At 34.7% G+C, this 24,912-nt stretch overlaps 1 protein-coding gene across 3 annotated transcripts in view; it reads right to left on the reverse strand.

Annotated features, from left to right (window-relative positions):
* Positions 1 to 24,912, reverse strand: part of THEMIS (thymocyte selection associated) — a 190,698-nt gene that overhangs the window by 97,767 nt on the left and 68,019 nt on the right. For all 3 annotated transcript variants that reach the window (XM_025865322.2, XM_025865316.2, XM_025865324.2), the window contains exon 3: positions 3,723 to 4,181. In XM_025865322.2, coding sequence (XP_025721107.1) covers positions 3,723 to 4,181 — 459 coding nt within the window. The remainder of the gene's footprint in view (positions 1 to 3,722; positions 4,182 to 24,912) is intronic.

Here is a 24,912-nt window from a genome sequence, read left to right on the forward strand (position 1 = left end):
GGGTTCTAGAGGGGAGGGGGGTGGGGGGGATGGGTTAGCCTGGTGATGGGTATTAAGGAGGGAACGTACTGCCTGGAGCACTGGGTGTTATAGGCAAACAATGAGTCATGGAACACTGCATCAAAAACTAATGATGTAATGTATGGTGACTAACAGAACATAATTAAAAAAAAATGAAGAAGTCTCAGAATACTAAAAGATCAATGTTTGGGGGGATTTCTATTGACTTATCACCTATTATTCAATATTCAGATACTGCTTTTCTGATACCACCTTTCTGCTCATGTGATTTCAACCCTCAGCTTATAAATGAGTTGATATGTCATGTATCTAAGCAAAAACTGTACCCTTCAATTTTGGAAGGCATTGAGGTTTTTACCTAAAATGAAATGCAGCTTTTCAACTCTTGAAATTTTCATTAGGGGAGAAGTAATTATCAATCTGTACATCAAAACATAACACAATTAAAAAGTTTTAACGAGCAAGATTTCTGACTTTTAGTAGCAACTTTAAATAGCAGACTGAATTTTTCATTTGTAAATATTATGTATTCCATTTGTCACACAACATGAATTTTATCTTCCAATGAAAGGCACAAACCGATCTTACTATGACTTATATGAGACTAGTAGTTAAAGGTCTTGGGTGGTTATTTATATCTATTTTCTAAAGAGAGAATGTTTTACAAATCATGAAATGTATAGTGAGAGTCAGAGGGGCTTCAGGCCTGTAATGGGGATCATGACCAAGAGTTTCCAGGAACTGATATTTCATTTAAACATGTCCTGCTACTTCTTTGTGATGCCTAAATGTTCACAACAATAACATATTAAAAACCTAACACCAGGAGTAGAATATGTTATATTCCTTCTTTTCCCTATTTATTATGTTCTCTTTTCAGCAAATCACTATTTCAGAACTTCCTATAGTTCTCAATCTTTTTCATCTTGCTTTTACCCCTAAGGTTTCTCTAAAATTTTCTAACCCTGCCTCAGACCTATTCTTTTTCTTGTCACTTAAGAAAGGGAGGACTTGAGACAAGAGGGTTTTCAACTATGCCTGAACTCAAGGCCTTCGGAAAGTAACTTAGCAAGCAATATGCCGTTGACTTCAAGGCAAGTTTGAATCTTTCATATAAGAAAGAATAATGTAAAACAAGACCACAATTGATTTTATAAAATAGCCTACATGTTATATTTAGAAGAAAAAATGCCTACAACAATAATTTTTAAAATTGGACTTTCTGTGTTGGACACCTGTCCTCTATTTCCGGGGAATATTCTGCAGTCAGTACACATGCAGAGGAGTGCCATACAGCAGCTGTCCTGAAATTGCTATAGAAAAAGAACTGATGTTTAAAATAATCCCTAAGAAATTAAAGACCCAAAATAACTTAAATCAAAATTCAATTTTAATACCATTAAAGAATGGGAATTAGACTAAAATATTTTGGAAAGGACTTTATTTCAACCAAAAACTTTCTTGGGACCTTGGTTAGCATGAAACCATATATAAGTCCATCTAAACAATTGTGTTAATATGTCCTGTTCAGCTATCAATGTTTATATTTAGTAAACTGCATCATCATCCAACCAGTAGATCAAGCCAGAAGCCTGGGAATCAGGTTGACTTCTTTCCTCCTTCCATTAGACATCCAAATCTTGCTGATTGTACTTCTTAAATACCCATTAGGAGCAAGTGTCCTGTTGATACCACTATTGTACTAACCCCCCAATATCCTGCCATACACCCAATGGTCTCCTTATATTCCTCTGACCCTGTTCCTTCCTCTGAAACCCTTTATTAATTTGCCCTTCGGACAAATGTTAACACCTTAACATGTATTTCAAGACTCTCCATGACTGATTCCACTACCCCACTGCATGTTTTAATATTTGTCTCAACCTGTCCTCCTTTTTATCACACCAGCTACACTGAGCTCCAATATCTTGCTTATCTGCCTTCCTGGAAACTGCTATCACTTCCTCCAATGTTGTCCCCTCTTTCTTTGCCTGATTATCTCCTACTCACCCTCCAGGTCTTAGTTTAAATGCCATTTCCTCAGAGAAGGCTTTGTTGATCGCTAATCTAAATTCATTAAATGCAGTAACCACCTTGTTTGCGTGCTTAGGTTCTGGTTTGGCCTACATTTGCAGCTTTGTGATAGGAGATGCCAGTGGTTTTAAAAAATAAACAAATTTGAAAATGAGAAAATGCTATATCCATTATTTATGAAAAGTGAGGAGAACTCAATTATCACTTTCAATTACACATTTTGGGATAGTTAACAAAGCACTAATATGAGGTCTAAAATTTGCTGCGACTTCCATTTTTTGTCATATTAAAAAATGATCATGCTGTGGCCTCAATTTTTTGCAATATTAAAATATAATCGCTACTTGAGTGGAATTTATATCTTACTTGTACCTTTAATTCAGATGAATTAATTAATTTCTGGTTAAATTACTTACTTATGTAACAAAATTTAACATGTACTTCTAAAACCTACCCAAAGGTTCACATCAGTTTTTTCATATTTATATAAGTGACCGACAACCAACAATATTTATAAGAGCAGAGATAAAGAGAATTTGATGTATCCCAGGGATAGCCTTTGACCAAACATTTTTACATACTGCCTTTTCCTCAAGTATATTATGTATAGTACCTTAATACAATCTTATTTCATTCTCAAAACAACTCTGAGAGGTAGGTAAAAGAGGCATCATCATTCCTTTTGCAAAGACGCAGTTTAAATGGCTCAACCAAAGTCCCCACCTATTAAGTTACTGACTCAGAGTTAGAATCCAGGACTTTTGACTGCATACAGAACTCTTTGTTCCATGGTTGTCCACTTATGTGCCATAATCTTGAAAATTCAAAGTATTAATTCCTCTAGGGTAACAAAGCTCTCTCTAGCAATTTCTATTTTATTTTTAAGATTTTATTTATTTATTTGACAGAGAGAGTGAGAGAGCACAAGCAGGGGGAACAGTAGGGGGAGAGGGAGAAGCAGGCTCCCCGCCAAGCAGGGCATCTGATGCAGGGCTCGATCCCAGGACCCTGGGATCATGACCTGAGCTGAAAGCAGACGCTTAACCATCTGAGCCACCCAGGCGCCCCTAGCTATTTCCATTTTTAAATGCAAATAATTCTATAAAGATCACATATTAAAACACACTTATGTGTGAATTAATTTGTCACATCATTTTCCCTAAGTCAGAGGGACTCCCAGCTAATAAGATTTATGTCCAGTGATGGGTAGCTGGAAAAAAGGAAAAAAAAAAAAGGCTATCAAAAAAAATAGCAGTAAGGGATATATTAAGGAAACTTTGTATCTTTATCACTTTGTTGACTACCTTCATACAAGAAAGCCTCTTTCTAACTAAATATGCTCAGTCTTTAAAAGCAGTTCTTTTCTGATCATGTTTAACTGGCAGTGATAGAAATATATCAGTAGTTTAACCTGTTTGCACCTGCCAATTCCCGCAATTTACATTTGGATAGCACCACACAACTTACAGTATGTATTTATATACATTATTCCATTTGATCCTTGCACCAAATACATGGTTTACTTATTTATAGATGAGAATCTAACTCTTAGTGGGTTTAAAGGACAAGTCAGGGACAGGGTCGCATTCTTCAAACTCTAAAGCCTTCCTCCTTCCCAAACCCCACAATGCTCACCCTCAAGAGCATCATTCCCAGTGAATACTTACATTTCATCACACCTTGAATTTCATAAACAGGCTTGAGAATCAGAGCACCATAAAAGCCTTTAGGGAATGGATTTGTTAAGTCCCACTTATTTGAAAAACCGGTAAGCTTCACAGTTCGTGTTCTGTTCTTCGGGATTTTCCATTCAACAATCTCCTTTAGGGTATAAATATGTTCATCTTCACACTCATAGAATTCTCCTTCTTGTGACAAAGGCAAAGTAAACGAGTGATTCTGATGATTCCTTACCACTCCACAGTTCACCATTATTTCTCCACTGATCTCTTCAACTGAGTTGAGCATGATTTGCTCACCCTGTTTTACAGTGAGATTCTCCAGTTTTAGATCCTTCTGATGATAGAAGCAAGGATGCCCTAGTCTACTTGATCCAATATGAATGGTCCTTGTTATTTCTTCCATAGTGAGGTATGGAGTTTTATCGGCCACAATCTTAAAAAGACCTAAGAACAGAAGGATTATATAAATTAAAGAGAATTCTTACAATGAAAGTTCTCTTAAGAAAATCATAGTGAGAGAGTTATAAAACAAGTACAATGTAGCTTTTAAAAAGTAATGCATTTGATTTAATCCTGAATTCTTCTAGGTCAAATTGTAATGTATAATTTGTAGATTACTGGATCATCGGATCCAGGCAACACCAATGGAAACAAGCAGAAAATACCTGGAAATAGAAAAGCCCTGTTCTTGGAAGTTGGAAATATGAATGAGATACTGACTGGCTGTACCCCAACTACCTGTGTAATCTTGAGCAAGGCATTTACTCTCTCAAAATCACATTTTTCTATTTTTAATTTTTAAATTGAGAGGATTGGATTAGATCGGTATTTCCATAACTATATTTTTTGGATGTACCAAAATTAAAAGTAGTTCTTTTCTGACCATGTTTAACTGGCAGTGATAGAAATAAATTAGTAGTTTAACCTATCTGCACCTGCCAATTCCCACAATTTACATTTGGATTGCACCACACAACTTACAGTATGTATTTATATACATTATTCCATTTGATCCTTGCACCAAATACATGGTTTACTTATTTATAGATGAGAATCTAACTTTAAAAGTAGTTCTTTTCTATCTTTTCTATTAAATTAAAAGATATTCCAGAAGAAAACTGTTTCATGGTCAAATTAACAATCACAAAGTTACATACCTGGAAGGAGACAGTGGTGATGGTTATACAACATTGTGAATGTACTTAATGACACTGAATTGTACATTTTTGAATGTAAATCTTACTTTATGTGCATTTTACCACAGTAAGAAATACCTACATATTTCCAATTAAATGCTTCTCAGAAACTTTAGATGCATTGCAACGCACAAGAAGAGAATATAACATGCAGAATTTTGAAATTTTGATTATAAACTCTTGGGGAAACGTCTATTAATAAATTGCAATATACCATGCAATGATATATTGGTGTTCCATGTAATTCTCCTTGGAAAATGTCAGGTTAGGTTGTTGTTCTAGATTGAATACTCTTGGTGATACAACATTCTTCTCATTGCTTCTCTAAGTTTGCCATAGTTTCACTATTGGAAATTTTTTCCTCTAATACTATTAGGATAATCACTAATACAATGAATTTTTGCTGTTTAAGATATAGCTTTTTAGGCATGCATGTTCAATTCTCCTCTTTAAATTACTTTTATTTTATTGGCACATCTGCTTTGTAGCATTTTCAGAAATGAATTTATTGAAGAGGTTTTAACAAATTCCAGAGTAAATAAGAACAAAGAAAAAATTAGGTAATTGCTTTCTTAACATAAAAGTAAATGAATGATAATATTATATACTATCATGAACTAAGTAGATTATCTTGCTAGATACTTGTCAGACAATGAGAAAGTCTTACTAGAATTCAATATAACTTGAAAAATCATTTATTAGTTTAATCAACAAATATATTCCAATTAAATTCATCTATATATCAAATCATTATTAACCAGATTATAATGTCTCATGTCTATTCTGGGTTACTACACAAAGATTTATGATCAGTTATTTTTGTAGCTGATCTTTGCTCAAACAAAAAAAAAAAGAATTTGAGCTATTTTTAGACATAAACATCCTGAAAAAGTGTGTGTGATGCAATCCTGGCAAAAAGTAAGGTAGCATGTGCAATCTGGCCTGAAAAGTTTCAGAAACTGACTAGTGTTCACTCACTGTATGGTGTGTTTGAAGACAGTAAGGCAAAGAAACATTTACTTTAAAAGAACTTATTTTATTAGATCTTGTTTCAGGGAAAATCCAGTAAAAGAATATTCTTGAACTCTGCACAGTACATGAATTTGTGCATGTGTGTGCGTGCGCATGTGTACACATATGTTTAATCTCATTTGTCTGTATGTGAAGATTTGTTTTTAAGAGTCCACAATCATTATCAGGGTTTAGAAAATTCAGCAATTTTTGTGAAATATTAAAAAAATATCTACCTAGGATCTCATAAATAGTAGAGACACATAGTTTTATTTCTATTCTAGATATATTGATGACATAAGTCACAGAAGAATTAATTCAGCATCTTCTTTCTTGGGGAATTGGGTTCACCTGAGGCAATAACAGACCTAAAATGTTATGAGGTAGAAAGAGCCTGAAACCCTAAGGGCCACCATTATTTCAAGTTAATCACATACTTCAGAGCTGTCTTGTCGAATATCTCTATTGCAAGAAAAATCTATCTATGAATCTGTGTGTTTTCCTTTAGAAGATGATTAAGTACACAGTTTAGCATACTGAGTGGTAGACACAGGAAATTATCTTTGATTAAGTTATTTCTTCATCTACTATTGTAGCCAATCCAGAGTCCCTCCTTGTAAACAGCCAAGTGATATTATACAAACTAGGGTTAGTTTATATATATGATGTCATACTGAAAGTTCAATTTCACAATAAAGTACCATAAGCCTGATCAGCTTTAAATTTCATCAATTTTCCTCCATCTTTTCACAAAGGGCACAATAGTTTTATACTGGAGAAAATATAATTTGATATTCTTCCAAAAAAGAAAAACCCTACATTTCAGGAGCTGAGTAATCATAAGGGTGATTATAAAATAAGGCAATATGTAACCTTCCTAAAGTAAGCTAAGAAGCAGAAAGAAAATATATTTCAATTTCCAAATTTTATTGTCACCTATTAAAATGGATATTGTTACTTTTAAATTAGGAGAAATTATTCATAAAGAGCATGCACTTGAGAAATAAAAATTATAAGGAAATGCAATTATTGATCTATTGAAAATTAACTGATGAGTGAATTCAGTCTTTAAGATCTTGTCTCTGAATCTTAAGTTTTTGGATAGCTTATAATTTTAACCAATTGTTAATGATCTGTAATTATTAGTAGTAGTAACAACTGAAATTTGTTTGGAAATTTACAAGTTTGAAAGATTTTTTTCACGTATCATTTATCCTGACAGTCTTTTAAGGACAATAAAACAAATGTTATTACTGAAGGACATAAAAATGGTCATGATTTTCATTGTCATGGCTCTAGAATCTCAAATCAGACCTTTGACATCCCTCCTGCCACCGTACGAGGCTGCCTCCCCATCCTGCATATAACTTACAAGGACATTGCTCAGGAAAGCATGTTTATTCCAGTTCACAAAATATATATATGGGTCTCATTAGCCAGTTCTCCCTTTGCATGAATCAGCCTTTCTAGACCTCCAGTGTAAGAAGAACAAGAGTAGGTGCCTGGTTCATTGTGCATAATTTATGCTCATCAGATTTTTTTCTAGTTTTTTTTATCCCATCAATTCCCACCCAAATAGGGAGTAATTTTAAAAATTAAAATTTCCAACCGTATATCACAATATTCTTTTTAAGTTACCTTTATTTTTTTTTATTTTTCTTTAAGTAGGCTCCATGCTCAATGGGGGACTTGAACTCACGACCCAGAGATCAAGAGTTGCATGCTCCACCAACTGAGCCAGCCAGGCACCCTCACAATATTCTTTACTATATATAACATAAGATCATCATGAGGATTTCACAATCTTTTTCATAGGCTAAACCCTAGCTTGCTTTCCCAGTTCCAACCAAATATATTCCCTTCATCTCTGAGATAAGGAATCTTAGAACTTTGCCTACTAATTCTCTGAAAGTAATGGCCCAATACAGTATAAATAATCAGATAGTCTATTCTCTAAAAGCTTGGATGTATCCTAGTTGCTAAATGCCACATCCCCAATTCCAAATCCTATGGTTCCCTCTTCCCTGGGATATCTAACAGATTAAAAATTAACTTTCAGGAACAGTCATAATTTTTTTTCCCATTCACTCAAAAACTATTTTGTTAAAGTTAAGCTGGATGATCTGTTGAGAGGTAAGTGGTAAGTGTCAAGCAGGAAGTATGTACACATTTTCTACAGTGGACGGTAGGATAAAAGCCACAGGCACTACTCCTGACTGAAATTTCACCACACAGAGCATAACAGCTGAGCTACGATGGGGCGGGGTGGGGGGGGGGATCAGCCACCATCTAAGAATGCCAAGAGCAAAACAGTAGCACCAGATTGTTGTTGTAGGCAATAATATAGCTGTATTATATACAAAGTTATATACATTGACTCACTGGAATCTTTGGGTTCCAACTAATCAGACATTTAAGAGGCAAAAAGGGAACACACAGAACAGTGGTGGTTATATGTGCTTTACTGGAAGGATAAAGAGCAATATATATTGCTACATGTGAGAAAGTCCTCAAAAGACCTCAAAAGACTGCATACAGACATATAAATTCTATTATTCACATTTTACAGATATATCATCAAAATGATCACCGTACTGTATTTGAGGGGAAACAAAGGTAACCAAAGAGGTGAAAGACCTATACCCTGAAAAGTGTGAAACACTGATGAAAGAAATTCAAGATGATGCATAGAAATGGAAAGACATTCCATGCTCATGGGTTGGAAGAACAAATATTGTTAAAATGTCTATACCACCCAAAGCAATCTACACATTTAATGCAATCCCTATCAAAATACCAGCAGCATTTTTCACAGAACTGGAACAAACATTCCTAAAATTTGTATGGAACAACAAAAGACCTTGAAATAGCCAAAGAAATCTTGAAAAAGAAAAACAAAACTGGAGGTATTACAATTTGACACTTCAAGTTATATTACAAAGCAGTAATAATTAAAACAATATGGTACTGGCATAAAAACGACACATAGATCAATGGAACACAATAGAAAACCCAGAAATAAACCCACAGTTATATGGTCAATGAATCTTCAACAAAAGAGGAATGAATATACAATGGGAAAAAGATAGTCTCTGCAACAAATAGTGTTGGGAAAACTGGACAGCAACATGCAGAAGAATTAAACAGACCACTTTCTTTTACCCTACACACACACACACACAAAAACTCAAAATGGATTAAACACTTAAAAGTGAGACTTAACACCATAAAAGCCCTTGACAAGTGCACAGATGGAAAGTCTCTGACATCGGCTGTACCAATGTTTTTCTAGCTATGTCTCCTGAGGCAAGGGAAAAAAAAAGCAAAAATAAACTATTGGGACTACATCAAAATAAAAAGTTTCTGCACAGCAGAGGAAATAATCAACATAACTAAAAGGCAAACTACTGAATGGCAGAAAATATTTGCAAATGACATATCTGATAAAGCGTTAGTATCTAAAATATATATATAGGGGGGAGGGGGATGGGTTATCCTGGTGATGGGTATTGAGGAGGGCACGTTCTGCATGGAGCACTGGGTGTTATGAACAAACAATGAATCATGGAACACTGCACCAAAAACTAATGATGTAATATATGGTGATTAACATAACAATGAAAAAATTTAAAAAAAAAGAATAGTGAGAGCAGATATCCTTGCCCGTTTCCTGTCTCGGAGGAATGCATTTAGTCTTTACCACTTATATTTCACCACATATATTTTAATATTAGCTCGAAGTTTTTTTGTAGATGTTCTTTACCAAGTTGAGAATGTTCCCCTCTATTTCTACATTTCTCTAAGTTTTTGTCATGAATCGACACTGAATTTTGTCAGATGTTTTCCTGCATTTATTAATATTATGTGATTTTTCTTCTTTAGCCTAAAATAGTGGATTACATGGATAGATTTTTCAATTATTAAACAAGCCTTGAGTACATGGAAAAAAAAATAAAATATATATATAAAAAACTTACACAACTCAACACCCAAAAAACAAATAATCCAATTAAAAATGGGCAGAAGACAAGAACAGACACTTCTCCAAAGAAGACAGACAGATGGTCAAAACACACATAAAAATATGCTCAACATCACTCATCGTCAGAGAAATGCAAACAAAACTACAATGAGCTATCACACCTCTCAGAATGGTTAAAATTAAAAACACAAGAAACAAAATGTTGGGAGGATGTGGAGAAAGAGGAACTTTCATTGTTGATGGGAATGCAAACTGGTGCATCCACTGTGGAAGACAATATGGAGGTTCCTCAAAAAGTTAAAAATGGAACTACCTCATGATCCAGGAAATGCACTACTGGGTAATTACCTCAAAAATATAAAAATACTCATTCAAAGGGATACATGAATCCCTATAAAACAGCATTATTTATAACAGCCAAATTATGGAAGCAGCCTAAGTGTCCACTGACAGATGAATAGATTAAGAAGGTGTGGTATATGTATATTGGAATATTATTCAGCCATAAAAAAGAGTGAATCTTGCCATTTGCAACAACAAGATGGAGCTAGAGAGTACAGTGCTAAGCAAAATAAGGCAGAGAAAGACAAATACCATATGATTTTACTCATATGTGGAATTTAAGAACAGAACAAATGAGCAAAGAAAAAAGAGAGAGAGAGAGAGAAAGAAAGAAATCATGAAACAGACTTAACTATGGAGAACAAACTCATGGTTACGAGAGAGGAGTCGGTGGGGGGATGGAGGAAACAGGTGATGGGGATTGAATAGTACACTTATCATGATGAAAAAATAAAATAATGTAAAAACAAACAAAAATAGGATTATTAAAATATACAGCTTAGAATGTGCTGGAAATGTACATGTATGATATTTAATTTTCATAATTGTAGTATGAGGTAGCTACAAATAAAACACAAACATTTCACAGATGAAAGAACATGAAAGTTTGAAGAGATGCCATAAATCCTCTATTACCCCATAGCTCACAAGATACATAGTAGGTTTTTGTGTCTCTAAAGTTCAAGGGCTTAATCACAGAGTTACACATTTCACTCTTCCATTATTATTGTAAATCATAAGCTGTTTGTCCAGCCTTTCATTAGCTAATGAAGAAGTTCCCCTCTTTTTGGCTGCAGAAAGTCCTAGAACTTTTTAAATCAAGCAACATAAGAAAGTGAACTTCACTGATATTTAAGATGTTGATTGGCACTAGTCTCATCTGTCCGTGTGTCAGACGGCCAGGTGCCTGTAGATTAGGTGAGGCCTCTGAGGGAGACTTGGGGATTACACAAAGTGAAGGGGTTGACAGCGCTGCCCACACAGGCTCATGTACTCCCAGTGTGCTGCAGGTCACCTGGCCATATACAAGTGGGTTTTAAGCATACATTATTATAGTTTTTAAAGAAAGTAATTCTCACAAAACGGATAAATGCCTTTAAACACATCCTTCAAAGAAACCACGTATTGAAAATAAAACTAATATAAACACAGGTGAACAAGAAAGAGATGAAAGAGTTGACATTTCTACTCCCACTCAAACTTTTCCCTAGCCATATTTTGAGGTAAAACAATGATACTCTAGTCTAATAACATATAAAAAGTGGTTGAAACTTCTTTATCATCTCAAAGTTACCAAAATGTGGATTCATTTCCACGATCATTACAAACAAATTTTCCTTGAAAGTGCAAGTAAAGATATGTCAAAGATGCACACAATTTTGAATAAATACATAGATATTTGAGATGCATATTCAAAAATTTCTAATTAACTGAGCTATGTGAAGAAGAAGATTTGGAGATGAAACAGACCACTACGAATTTTGATTATGTGTCTTGTCTCTCTGCCATCAGATGCAAAGTGCATCTCACTTATTTTAGTGGGTGTGTGCTTCTGCTTTAAAAATTTTAACTGCACTCTGTTCTGCAGTCAAATTCCTAAACATCCTCATTATTTTACACTTGTCTAAAAAGATTTTCCATTTCACATGCCTCCTGTGGCTCTTCTATCATTTTGTTATGTTTCCAAGACATTTTTTAGGTCAGCATATCCTACAAAAAGTACCTTTTTCAAGACTATCCCAAATCCAGTATTTCCATGAGCAATTCTAGCTCACGCATCTTTACCCAACTTCAGACTGATATGGGGTGCATGAAATACCTTACCAAAGCAAAAACTCAAAATTCTTGAGCAAAGTATTGAGATATATAATAATAATAACATCATCAACAAATGAGTGACTCCAAGAATCTTGATAGAAGAAGACAAAAGAGTCTTGATAGAACAGCAGAAACAAGAAATGTTAAAGAAAGTCAAGTTCATGATAAAATTTTGCATAGCAATACTGAGTATTTGGGAGGGCAGGGGCCATATCAAAGATGGTGACCATGTTTGTTAAATGTTAGCTGAGATTGAGACTGTAGAATTCCTGTGTTTGAATGCCTTTACATTTACAATGGGATCAAAATTGTCTATAATAGCTATTAGCAGTTTTTAATAGTTCTTTCACCTGGAGACAAAAAGAATAAATCATAAAACCTTTCGATTCATCTTTACCTTTTTGGTTCAAACTTTGCATTAAAAAACAAAAGAACAACAAAAAAGCAAACAGGCAAAAAACGTCTTTTCCCAGTAACATTTAAACTCCTTGAAAGGAGTAACTACATAATATTTAATACATTTGGGTTAACAAATAATTTACATTAACAATGTTAAGTCTTGAAATCAAATGACGTAACTTGACATCTATGTCTGAAGCTCTGTTATAATCTAAGGTTATGAACAAATGTGTCATACATACTTGTTCATGTTAAAGCTTTTTCTCTCCCAAGCAGTGAGGATAAGTAACAGACTAGGGGGAGGAGAGAGAATGTGAGAACTCATAAACCTGGGCAAGAGCACAGCTCCCTGGACTGTGCAGAACACTGCCCCTTGTATTCTAGGAAGACACACAGAGGCATTGGGACGGGAAAGAACCCCATAGACCTCAGCCACTCCAAAATCTCTCACTAGGCTTTTTTTAGGAGGTTCTTCAAAAATACTACACATTTATGATTTCTGGCCTTGGGTGACTTCAGGCAATAGAATTTGCAGGGCAAGCAATACACAACTATCCCAATAGTAAAATGGAGTGGTTTTAAAAATGTTAATTATTCATTTCAACAGCCTGGGTTTACTTCTGACTCAGTCCTTTCATCACTGTGTAAACTCAAGAACTTATACCCTCCAGGGCCACAGTTAATTTCCTTTTCTGCATAATGGAGAAAATTATATCATCTACCTCATAAAGTCATTGTGATGATTAAATGAGTTGATACGTGTAACATGTTTAGACAATACTGACAATACTTCACACATACACATAGCAAGCACGAAAAAGCAAAATAATAACAGTTATTCTTTCTCCTTATTTTCTTTTTTTCTGGAATCCTAAACCTTTGTAGGATGGTTATAAGGTCAGAGAGATTAGTATTTACAGAGCCAAAGAGGACAAAGTAAATATTCTAATCTGGATCAAATCAGATGAGACAATCTACAATTTAGCATCTGACACAGACTGAGCAAAAAATCCTAGCAACAATCATTTCTACAGATTTTGCCAGAGTGTTAGAATATGGAAAGGAGCCTTAGGTGATCTCTTAAGGTGGACTGTCTTTGCTCTGAAGAGTTTGTCTGACCCCATGCTTTGACAAGTTGCTCAGAATTTAACCACCATAATTTTATGCCCATAATGAGCAGATTATAGGGAGATGTACGCACATTTTAAATGCAAATATTGTGCTGCTTGTAGTTATTCACAAGGTATACATTATACAGTTGCTGAAGTTCCCTTGAACAAAAAAAACAGCAAAATGCCAAGGCATTTTTGAAAATGTGTTTTATTCATGGCCCTGAAAGGTAGTCGAAGCCAACTGACTGAGGAGTATACCCTCCCTGTATTTTAATGATCTTAATTTTGCTAATGGAATGTTAGTGGAAGGAGTTGGGGAGCCATGTGGCACTGATTGCATTTTTCAGTATCGCTGCTGCCTGCAAATTAAATGTACCTAAGTAGCCACCTGTTTATGCTTACGATTATGTAAAGCCCCATATGTTTCCCTCTCCTCACATGGGAGGTAAATATTGAAAAAATGATTCTGGTGTGAAGGGTGACAACAGCAGCAATCCTTCTATAACTGTCAACATATGCTGTGGTATTTCCTTTAATGTTGTGCTTTGTCTGACATATTTGCTGATTTTTACCATGCAGTGTTCAAAAATATCTGTTACTCATGGTTATACGAAACAATTAAAAATCAGTTTACATTAAATTCAAATTAGGAAGAGATATAATTTCCTGATATAACCATAAGTTTTAAATGGATTTCAGAGCTTATGATTTAAATAGATTTTGATTTGCATGATAAAGAAGACGGAACTTTGTTTTTTCTAAATTCGCCAGCATATAAAAAGGAACGTTTCCTTCCTAGGCACATCCTTTTGCTTCCATATTACTAGGCAACAAAAAGGCAACCTGAATGACGTGAATTTGAAAACTGGCAATGGGTTCTTCAGATGGTTAGCCCACCTCTACGCCCACTGGATTTGCTCTGGAGAGCAGCTTGCTAGATCCCATACAGAAGATCTGACCTGGCACCTAGTCAGCAAGAGTTCCTAAGAAGTTCTGAGATGAGTTTCCTTAGAGTATTAGGAGATCTGGTGCAGGGAATGCCTGTGGAACAGCCCCAGGCTATTCAGAGATTGGCCCAGACGGTAGCTTGCTGGAAAGACCAGAGAGACTGGACATGCTATTGTTGATCACTTTAGACAGTGAAGATAAACGAATTAAGAGTTTTATATGGTTTATATGCCATCCAGAGGAATTTAAATATCACTATCTAGCAGCCTAGACATGAAAGTCCCTAACTTCTCTGTCTTTTGCAAAGAGACACAGAATGTGAGAGAAAAAGATGAAAACTAACCACACCATCAAAAACTAAGAATAATAGACTAAATGCCCCAAAAGCCAGAAAGGTTACTTTCATAATAAGGAAGATAGAGCTGAAATAAGAACCCCATACTGGGTCTCATGAAACAGAGGAGCCTCTCTAAATTTTTAAAAGATAACAAGAAGATTAACAATAAGAAGAATTAAAATCATAGAGTAGTTTCTATAGACCAATCTCTGTAGTACACACTTAATGATCACTTCATTTCATTTATTTATTTCTTGGAAGAATTTTATGACATAAAGAGCTTGATTATTTCCTAACTCTATAAATAAGGAAATTAATAAATTGATGCACTAAAACACACCAAGGAGATCATCCAGTCTTAAAATTTTGGTATTTTTTTTTTCAATCTTGACATACATATTTATAGGCAGAGACACAAGTGTCTTAACAACATTGAAACTATATCATATACATTCATTTGGATTCCACTTGTTTCATTAAACACTGAACCACGATTAAACCTCATGTTTTAAAGTCTTTTTCATAAATATGATTTCCAATGGCTGTAATAATATGTCATAAAGAATGTGTCATATTTATCTTTTTCTGCACTATTGGGCATTTAAATTGATTCCATTATTTTACTATTACAAATGATTCTAAGATGATTATTCCCTTAGAGTTTATTTTAATATGTGTAACCACTGAATAAAAGGCCCTTTTGCAGGCATACTACTAGATCCAGGAGACCAGGGATCGGGACATAAGTGTATCTCTGTCATCAATCACTATCTCTGTACATGCACAAAAGAGACATTTGCCAATTGAGTGGCAGATGGCTCTCAAAACAGAATATCACATTTATGTTCGGAAAGGTTATAACATTCTATACACCCTTCGGCTGGGTTTGAGAGTCACCATTTGACAGTATCTTTCTCAATTTTATTTTCATAATTATAAAGCTTAGTTAACAAATACATGGAAAAGGTGTCATTATTGTTTTAATTTACACTGAATCCAAACTAATTTATATGTGGTCTGAGTTTCTTCTGTCCATTGTCCAATTAGTGTTTCCCAATTAGTGTTATACTAGACTGTTTAACTGATTTTTTTTGTTTTACATTTTTGTGCTATCTAGTCTTTTGGAAATTGTGTCAGTTTGTTATTAACCTTTTTTTTTTTTTACTGTTCTTACTTTTCTGATATGCAAGAATTCGCATTTTATGTAATAAAATACATTGTTTCTTTATGGTTTTTCATTATATTTATAATCTGAAACTTGTTTCAAATAAAATAGTTTTACTTAAAATGTAACTTTTTCATCTACTTCAACTTTCCTTTGCTATGTGGTATTAAGATGATGATCCAATTTAATTTATTGTTTTCTAAATTGATAACCATACTACAATAATTTACTAAATAACTCTTTCCTTAACCTCAGATGTACAGTACCAACTTCATCAAATACAAAGTAATACTCTATATTAAGGTCTACCTCAGAGCTATAAACAAATGCTTAAGTTTAGTCGCTAGAGTCAAATTCAAATCATTGCTCTTGATGCTTCTATAACTAGTACCACCGTTATTAATTAATTCAACTTTTGATTTTTTATAAGTAATATTCAGTATAATCTACTCTAACTTCATAATAGGCTTTAATATTGGCAGGATAAATATCCCCTTATTATTTTGTTTTTTTAAAATATTTTCTTGGATATTTTCACATGTTCATTCTCCCAAATGAACCTTAGAATCAGTTTCTTAAGAGCCAACATAATAATAATTATGATTATAATATGGGAATTATGTTTACCATTGTGTTAATCTCACAAATTAATTCATGTGCAATTTGTACACACACACACACACACACACACACACAATATTCAGTTTTCTGATTCAAGCACCTAAAATATCTTTTTATTTTTAATAAATAAGCTTTTACAATACTTTTAAGTAAATAAGTAAATCATAAGTTAAAGTTTTCTAATATTTCTTATACTAGGTTATAAAGATATTAAGCCTAGTTGTTCTATGCTTTTACCTTGCTATTTTAAATAGATTATTCTTACAAATTCTAAATGGTTATAATTGGAAAGTTTTGACTGCATTTATATATTCTTCTATATATAAATGTGTATTTGTTTATGTGCATATTTTGTACATATTTGTTTTCTATACATTTTTTATTCTGTCATCCTGCTAAATTCACTTGCACTGCTGACAGTGTGACCTTCTGCCACCTTGTGTCAGGCCCTGCATTTTCTAGGATTTTAAAGGTTTTTAAATTCGTGTTGCTAAAAACAAACAAACTGAGATAGGGATACTAAAACAATTATATACTTTAAACAGCTGAATTTTATGCTATATAAATTATAGCTCAATAAAGCTGTTAATTTTTTAAAAATCAGAAAGGGAAGGGATAAATAGTTAAGTAGCAGATTCAAAAAACAGTCAGATTGGTCCTTTCATTAGGTCCTGAGGGAATGTAAATTGGCCGAGTATTTATGGAATATGATTTGGCAATACACACCAAAACCTTTAAAAACGTTTTATTTCTGAAGTCATAACTTCATGTATATGAAATTATTGTAATAAGCAGAAGTGCAGACAAAACTTCAGTTAAAAGGCTGCTCTTAATAGCATAAATTGCATATAAATGAACATATTTGAGGTGGATTTATTAATTATGATATATACATATGGAAAAACTATTAGAATATAAAAATTATGTTCTAAAGAATATTTAATGACATGGGCAAGTCCTCTGAAACAGGCTTATTTCCCATTATATTAGAACATATGCATGTGTTCAATGTACTCAAAAACAAAGGAAGGAAATGTACCAAATATTAATGCTAGACAGCTCCGGTGATGAGATTATAGGGAGCTTTAATTCACTTCCCTGCATTTTCTTACATTCTACAAGATATACGTGGTATTTGTAAAATTGAAAAAAATCAATACATTTTATAACTTTAAAAAGTTGTGTTCCTTATGTCCATACAAAAAACTTGCACATGGATGTTTACAGCAGCTTTATTCAATTGCCAAAACTTAGAAGTAACCAAGATGTCCTGTAGTAGGTGAATGGATAAATAAACTATAGTATATCCAGATAATGCAATATTATTCAGCACTAAGAAGAAATGGGTATTAAGCCATGAAAAGACATGGGGAAACTTGAAGGCATAATACTAAATTTAAGAAGCCAATCTTTAAAAGGCTACATACTCCATGATTCCAACTGTATGACATTTTGGAAAAGGCAAAACTATGGAAAACTAAAAAGATCAGTGGTTACCAGGGGTTGTCAAGGAGGAAGGATGAACAGGAGAAGCACAGAGGGTTGCTAGGACAGTGAAAATACTTTGTGATACTTCTGTAATGATAGATATATGTCATTATACATTTGTTGTACACAGAATGTACAATATCAAGAGGGAACCATAATGTAAACCATGAACTTTGGGTGTTTCTGATGTATCAAGGTAAGCTTATCAATTGTAACAAGTGTGCTACTCTGGTATGGGGTGTTGATAGTGGTGGATGCTATGTAGACTTGGGGTCAGTGGGCATACGGAAATCTGTGTACCTTCTGTTCAGCTTTGCTGTGAACCCAAAGCTGTTCTTCAAAGTAAAGTCTATTTAAAAAAAGCTTTTGTTCCAATGGCAGAACCGCTAAACCATTGAGATGTAATTTTGTATAAATATAGTCGTGTGCTTTATCACTGTTAAGAGAGTCAAGGAACTGAAGACCTGGGTAGGCAATGTTTTAAGGACAACTGATTCCTCTCATGAGAGTCCCTCTGTGGTGACACCATTGAAAGAATACCATAAAGATCTTTAGAGGAATTATGCACATGCAAAAGGAGACAGGAAGAGCAAACTGTGATGAGACAGATTTTTAGAAGATGTACATAAAATAACAATACTATGAAAACTTATAGAACAGTGCAAGTTGTAGAAAAGCCTATTTTAAAATAATCTTTCTGACAAAATTCTGGCCTGATGATAAAATGTACTAAGGTGAGTGAAAAGAACATTTTAACCTAGAACTGTGGTTTCTTTGTCTTCCAGATATTTTATTTATCCAAAGACCAAGGGCTTAGAGAAATAATTGATCACATGCTAGAGAATAGAAGAAAAATAGCCCCCCAAGGAAATGAAAATTAATGTAAAAGTCTGAATTTCTTGTGTAGATTACTTCAAATTTTCTTGCACAGTATATGCAGAATACCCCTTTTTGTTTAGGAAAATATTTTGTATAAAAGACACAGCTCAATTTATTTTGCCTAAGTGAGCACAGTGGGAAGAGATGCCTTAAGAGAAGTTGACCCAGAAAACTTGGAAAAATACCCCATGATTCCCTGAATAGCAAATTATCCAAAAGGCAAAAAACCCTATTTAGGGCTTCTCTGAATCATATGTCATCATAACATCCAGATGGAAAAATAGGAGCAATACGTGCCCTGTATCTTGCTTCTTTTAACAAAAGTCCTTCACACACAATAAAAGATAAAAAGGTTATTCAACTATAAAGCCATTAAATATATTTTAAATATTTTTTGCATAACACTTTTCCTGTCAGGTCCTTTAAGAAACTGATATTTTGGTCGAATAAAAAAATACCTATAATCATAAGATAGCTAAACATAAAATAGCTAAACATGAAAGATTTCATCATTTCAATGGTACATAAAACACAAAATGAATGACCACTGAATGTATTATACGTTGTCTAACAATTAAGTATACAGTTTCTCAAATGAAACAATGGGAAAATTCATTTTGAAAAAGTGAATGTATTAAGTATTTTTCATAAGGCATGAAAGAACAGGTTTCATAAATTGTAGTCATTTAATCTTAATCAATTTCTTGAAGAAATAATTCTACTATTAATCCAATTTTTGCCACTGATTATTCCTAGTATTTTTCTTATTTTTCTCATTTATATTTCAAATGATTTTGAAAAGAATCTTACTGTTCAGAAGAGATAGGGATATTTTGGGAGCTAATTCTCCGTGGCATGTCTACATGCTCTGTGGCATGTCTACATGCTTCAGAAGCTAGAGGTTTTGTTTCCTGACCAGGATAAAGATAATAGAGAATATCACTCTCCTGAGAGACATTCTAAGATAGCAAAGTCTTCTTCCTTCTCCCTAAAGAAGAGTTTCTTACATTCCAGGATAATAAAAACAATGTTTTCCTAAGGGGCAAAGATGGCAGGTTTGCCAATAGCCCCTCACATGTTTGGGATTTCCTAAACTTAGTGTTTCTCTGCTGTGCATTTAGCACCCACAGGGTCCTACTCTAGCATCACCCCCATGAGACATGCGGTTCAAAGGACACTAAGACATGAAGATAATGCTGTCTGTTATGGCATGAGAACTAACCTGCTGTGTTCATTTGGGCTCACTGTTTCATTACTGATCGTATTTATGGAAGAGTGGCAATTCAGCATGGCAGCTACATGGCTGCTTAGGAATGGACTGCCCACTTGACAAATAAAATTCATTTATCCCTTTATCTGATAGAAATTCTTTTAAGTAGGAAGCACTCCTGAAGCTTGTCTTTAAAACATGATTTAAATCCATTAAACATATGAAGGAAATTTTATATTTAATGAATTTTCTAACAGTCATCTAAAAATTCCTATTTTGTGTTTTTTTTTAGGAGAGGGATCAATTTAGATCATTTTAATATTACAATGTTTACTGCATATAACAGAAAAATTAGAAAGAATGCCACATATCCAAGGGATCTGCGGATCTTCATCCTAACACCGATGTTGGTTGACAAAAAGATCATTCCCTCTTTTCCTACACTTAAGCAAGAAGTGCTTCAGAGCACAGACTCTGGAGCCATACTGTTTGCATCTGTACTGAGGCTCTCCAATACAGTACCACTGTTAGAGGCGTTGTACTGAGCATTTGAAATACGGCTACTTGAAATTAGCATGGCCTGAACTGAGATGTACTATGGGGGCAAAATACATCTGGATTTTAAAGATGTGGCATGAGAAAAATGCAAAATATCTCAATAATTTTTATACTGATTATATGTCAAAAGGATAATACTTTAGTTATATATTTTTAATAAAATGTTTTATTAAAATTAATTTCACATCTCTCTCGCTGTCTCTGTGTTTGTATCTTTTTTTGCTGGTTTTTTTTTTTTTTTTACTTATTTAAATATCTGTGCCAGGTAGCCTCCAAGATAGTCCCCAGGGATTCCTGCCTCCTGGTAGTCACACCCTTGTGCAGTCTCCTCTTAAAGTGTACCAGCATTTGCCTGGGAGATCAAAAGAATATAGCAGACGTGATGGTATTTCTTTTCTGAGATCAGGTTATAGAAGACTATGATTTCCATCTTGGGCTTTCTCTCACTCTCAGATCATTCACTAAGGAGGAACTTTATGGAGTGGGCATGTGTCAAATAACTGAAGCCTCCTAGAACAGCCACATAAACAAAGTTATATGAATGAACATTGAATGTAGAGTCTCACATTACATTTTATATTATATTAGACAGTGCTAGCATAGATTTAATGCAACCACTTACCCACTATTTGGCCGTGGGCAAGTTCCTTGTTTTCTCATATGTAAATGTAAATTTAATTCATTACATATGTATATATGTATATACATAGACATACACACATATATATTATGAATAATATATACATATACATAAAAGTGTTTAGAAAACTTTTATATGTAAAAGTAAGTTCATAGAATTTTAAAATTCAAACAGAAAACTTGAATGTGGCTATGTAATTTTAACAGTGGTTTTAGAGATGCAACCACAACCTTTCTTGGACATAGTTTAGAGACACTTGTGAAACTTGCTGTTGGTGGGAGGGGATGGGGACTCTGATTATCAGAAAAATGTATTTCTTCCTTGTAACACTTCCAGGAAATTTATTATGTTTAAAGAGAAGGCAGTTAGTATTCATGCTTCATAAGGATCCTTCCAGGAAGTAATTCAGAAATTTGGAACTTCACTACAACCCAAACATTACATGAGTTACCAATCTATGGGGATAATGTAATCCACTACCAACTATCAGAATGTATTTTTGTTGTACTTGGTAAAAATGGCACATTTTCTAACTCAGAAAAAGGCTCAGTCAAAAGGGCTGTCTTCCAAAAGAACAAATTGTACTTCCAAAGTGCTATGTTTATGTCCATAAAGAACTTAAATAATTGCTTTCTATTTTTTTAATATACTGGACAGTTTTTGAAATGACAAAATAGACATATGGAAATATAACATTAGCACAGAATGCAACCAGTGATATATATTGCAAGTTTAGTTCCCCATTCACAATTTGGCAAAAATCAACGTCATTTGTCCCCTAAAAGTATCCTCACCAAATCTCTACAGAGCTTTCCTTTCTGGACTGTTGCTTGAGCTTCCACTTGCTGGAGCTGCATCTATAAAGCTCTATTTACTGATCAAAGTCTGGGTATCTTTTTTCAGTAGAGCATCTTTATCTGCAAAGAAATCATTATGGGCACCCTTGCCCAAGGTTATGACCATCTTCCTCAAAACTTTGAAATTACAATGAGAAATTAAGGATCTCTATTAATATACTTTAACACAGTAGGATAGATGATGTCAGCAAATATGGTAGGATGGTAGAATAAGGACCTCTGAAAAAAGCAGTGGAGAAACTGGTTAAAAATAAATGGTCAGAATTAATTTTTTTAGAACTCTGGAAATTAGACAAAGGATTACAGTAATCTGGGGAGCATTTATTAAAGAAAAAATGGCTAAATCTTGGTAAGATCAGCAAATTTTTTGACATTTTAACTTGCAGTATTCTACTCCTCCCACCCCCTTCAACTTCACACTGAAACTAACAGCTTGCAATCATGGTAAAACCAGCACTACTGCAGGCACAAGATGGGGCAGAAAGTAGCTGGAATTCTTTCAAAGTTCATTCTCAGAGAACTTTTCTTTTTTGACATGTCTGGTGACTCCCTGGAAGATTCTACTTGCAACATTGTCTTTATTTGATCTCATTTTGAGCTCATTCAGTAGGAAAAGACTTTCTCTAGGGAGTATTTGTCAAAAAGGAGAAAATTATTAACTTTTGTGGCTGCCTGTAGTCATGTGTAACAGTTGGGGAAAAAAATAGGCTAACCAAAACAGTTTAAAAGGAAAAGCTGAGAAATGAGATATCCATACGAATATTGAAAAGTTTCAATATATTCCTCATACATGTGTAAGATTGTACACATGCCTCAGACTGTGTGTATGTTCAGGACCTGAGAAGGTCCTAAACTCTCAATTCTGGCTGACTTTAAGGCTCCACATGAGCAAACAAGTAAGAATTTTTACCTGCCAGATTGAGTGTTGAAGGCATGCCCCCAAATGAAAACTGAGTCCCTCAACAAAGACTGGGAAACCTCCTGGTTCTACTTGTTTGAGGAAATCTGTGTCCAGGCCTTAGTAACCCACTAAGCTAACTGAGCAGAGACTTAATGGCCCCACCTGACAAAGAATACAGATTTTACAGATACAGTTTAGAAAAGTCACTCAACAACTAGCAACAACAACAAGCCCTGAGGAGGGGAGAAAATTAAATTTCTAGAGTTGCCACATTATATTGTTTAGAATACCCAGCTTTCAACAACAAATTATGAGACAGGCAAAGGAACAAGAAAGTGTGACCCATCCACCGGGGGGCCAAGATGGGGGGCGGGGAATAATCAATAAAAACTGTCCCTGAGGGGAAGCCAGACATTAGATTTCCTAGAGAAAAGAATTTAAATAAGCTATTTTAAATGTGTTCAAAGAACTAAAGAAAACTATGTCCAAAGAACTAAAAAGGAAATATGAAAATGAAGTCTTACCAAATAGAGAATATAAATCAAAATTAAAGATAAATTAATTGAGATTATCCAATCTGAGAAACAACAATAAAAAAGTATAAAGAGAAATGAACAGAGTCTCAAAGACATATATGACACCATCAAGCATATCAATATGCGAATAATGTGTATTCCAGAAGGAGAAGAAAGAGAAAGGCATAGAAAGAATATTTAAAGAAATAATGACTAAAGCTTCCAAAATATTAATCTACACTTTCAAAAAGCTCAACACATTCCGAGTAGGATAAACAAATAGGGGATTTTGAAAACAGCAAAAGAGATTCATCAGGTACAAGCATTTCTCAGTAAGATTAAAAGCTAATTTCTACTCTGAAACCATGAAAGCCAGAAATCACTGAGATGACATATTTAAAGTATCGAAATAAAAGAATTGTGAACTAATTCTCTGTCCAGAAAATTTATCCTTTATTTTTTTTTAAAGATTTTATTTATTTATTTGACAGAGAGAGAGAGAGGGAACACAAGCAGGGGGAGTGGGAGAGGGAGAAGCAGGCTTCCCTCCAAGGAGGGAGCCCGATGCGGGGCTCAATCCCAGGACCCCAGGATCATGACCTGAGACGAAGGCAGACGCTTAACAACTGAGCCACCCAGGTGCCCCCAGAAAATTCTCAATTTTTCTCAAAATTTCTCAAAAAATTAAAAACAGAAATACCGGGGGGGCGGAGCAAAATGGCGGAGGAGTAGGAGACCTGGATTTCGTCTGGTCTCAGGAATTCAGCTGAATAGGGATCAAACCATTCTGAACACCTACGAACTCAACAGGAGATCGAAGAAAAGAATAGCAACAACTCTCGGAACAGAAAAGCGACCACTTTCTGGAAGGTAGGACGTGTGGAGAAGTGAATCCGAGGCGATATTCGGGAGGATAGACGGCAGGGGAGGGGGCCTCCGTCGGCCGCTTCTGGCAAGTGATAGAGCCGCGGAGCACAAAATCGGAACTTTTAGAAGTCGGCTCCGCTGAGGGACGTCACTCCAGTGGCTAAGCGGGGGGTGGAATCCTCACGGGACAGTGTGGTCTCAGGACCCTCGGGGTCACAGAAAGACCGGGGGTGCCTGAGTGCTGCAGAGCTCCCAGGTATTGGAGCGGGGAAGCCGGCTGCAGAGACGGAGCCGAGGTGCGGGCTCTCAGCTCGGGGTTGCCATAAACC

This window comes from Callorhinus ursinus, unplaced genomic scaffold (assembly GCF_003265705.2).
Source record: "Callorhinus ursinus isolate GAN/ISIS: 27379988/994484 unplaced genomic scaffold, GSC_fseal_2.0 scaffold6, whole genome shotgun sequence".
NCBI lineage: Eukaryota > Metazoa > Chordata > Mammalia > Carnivora > Otariidae > Callorhinus > Callorhinus ursinus.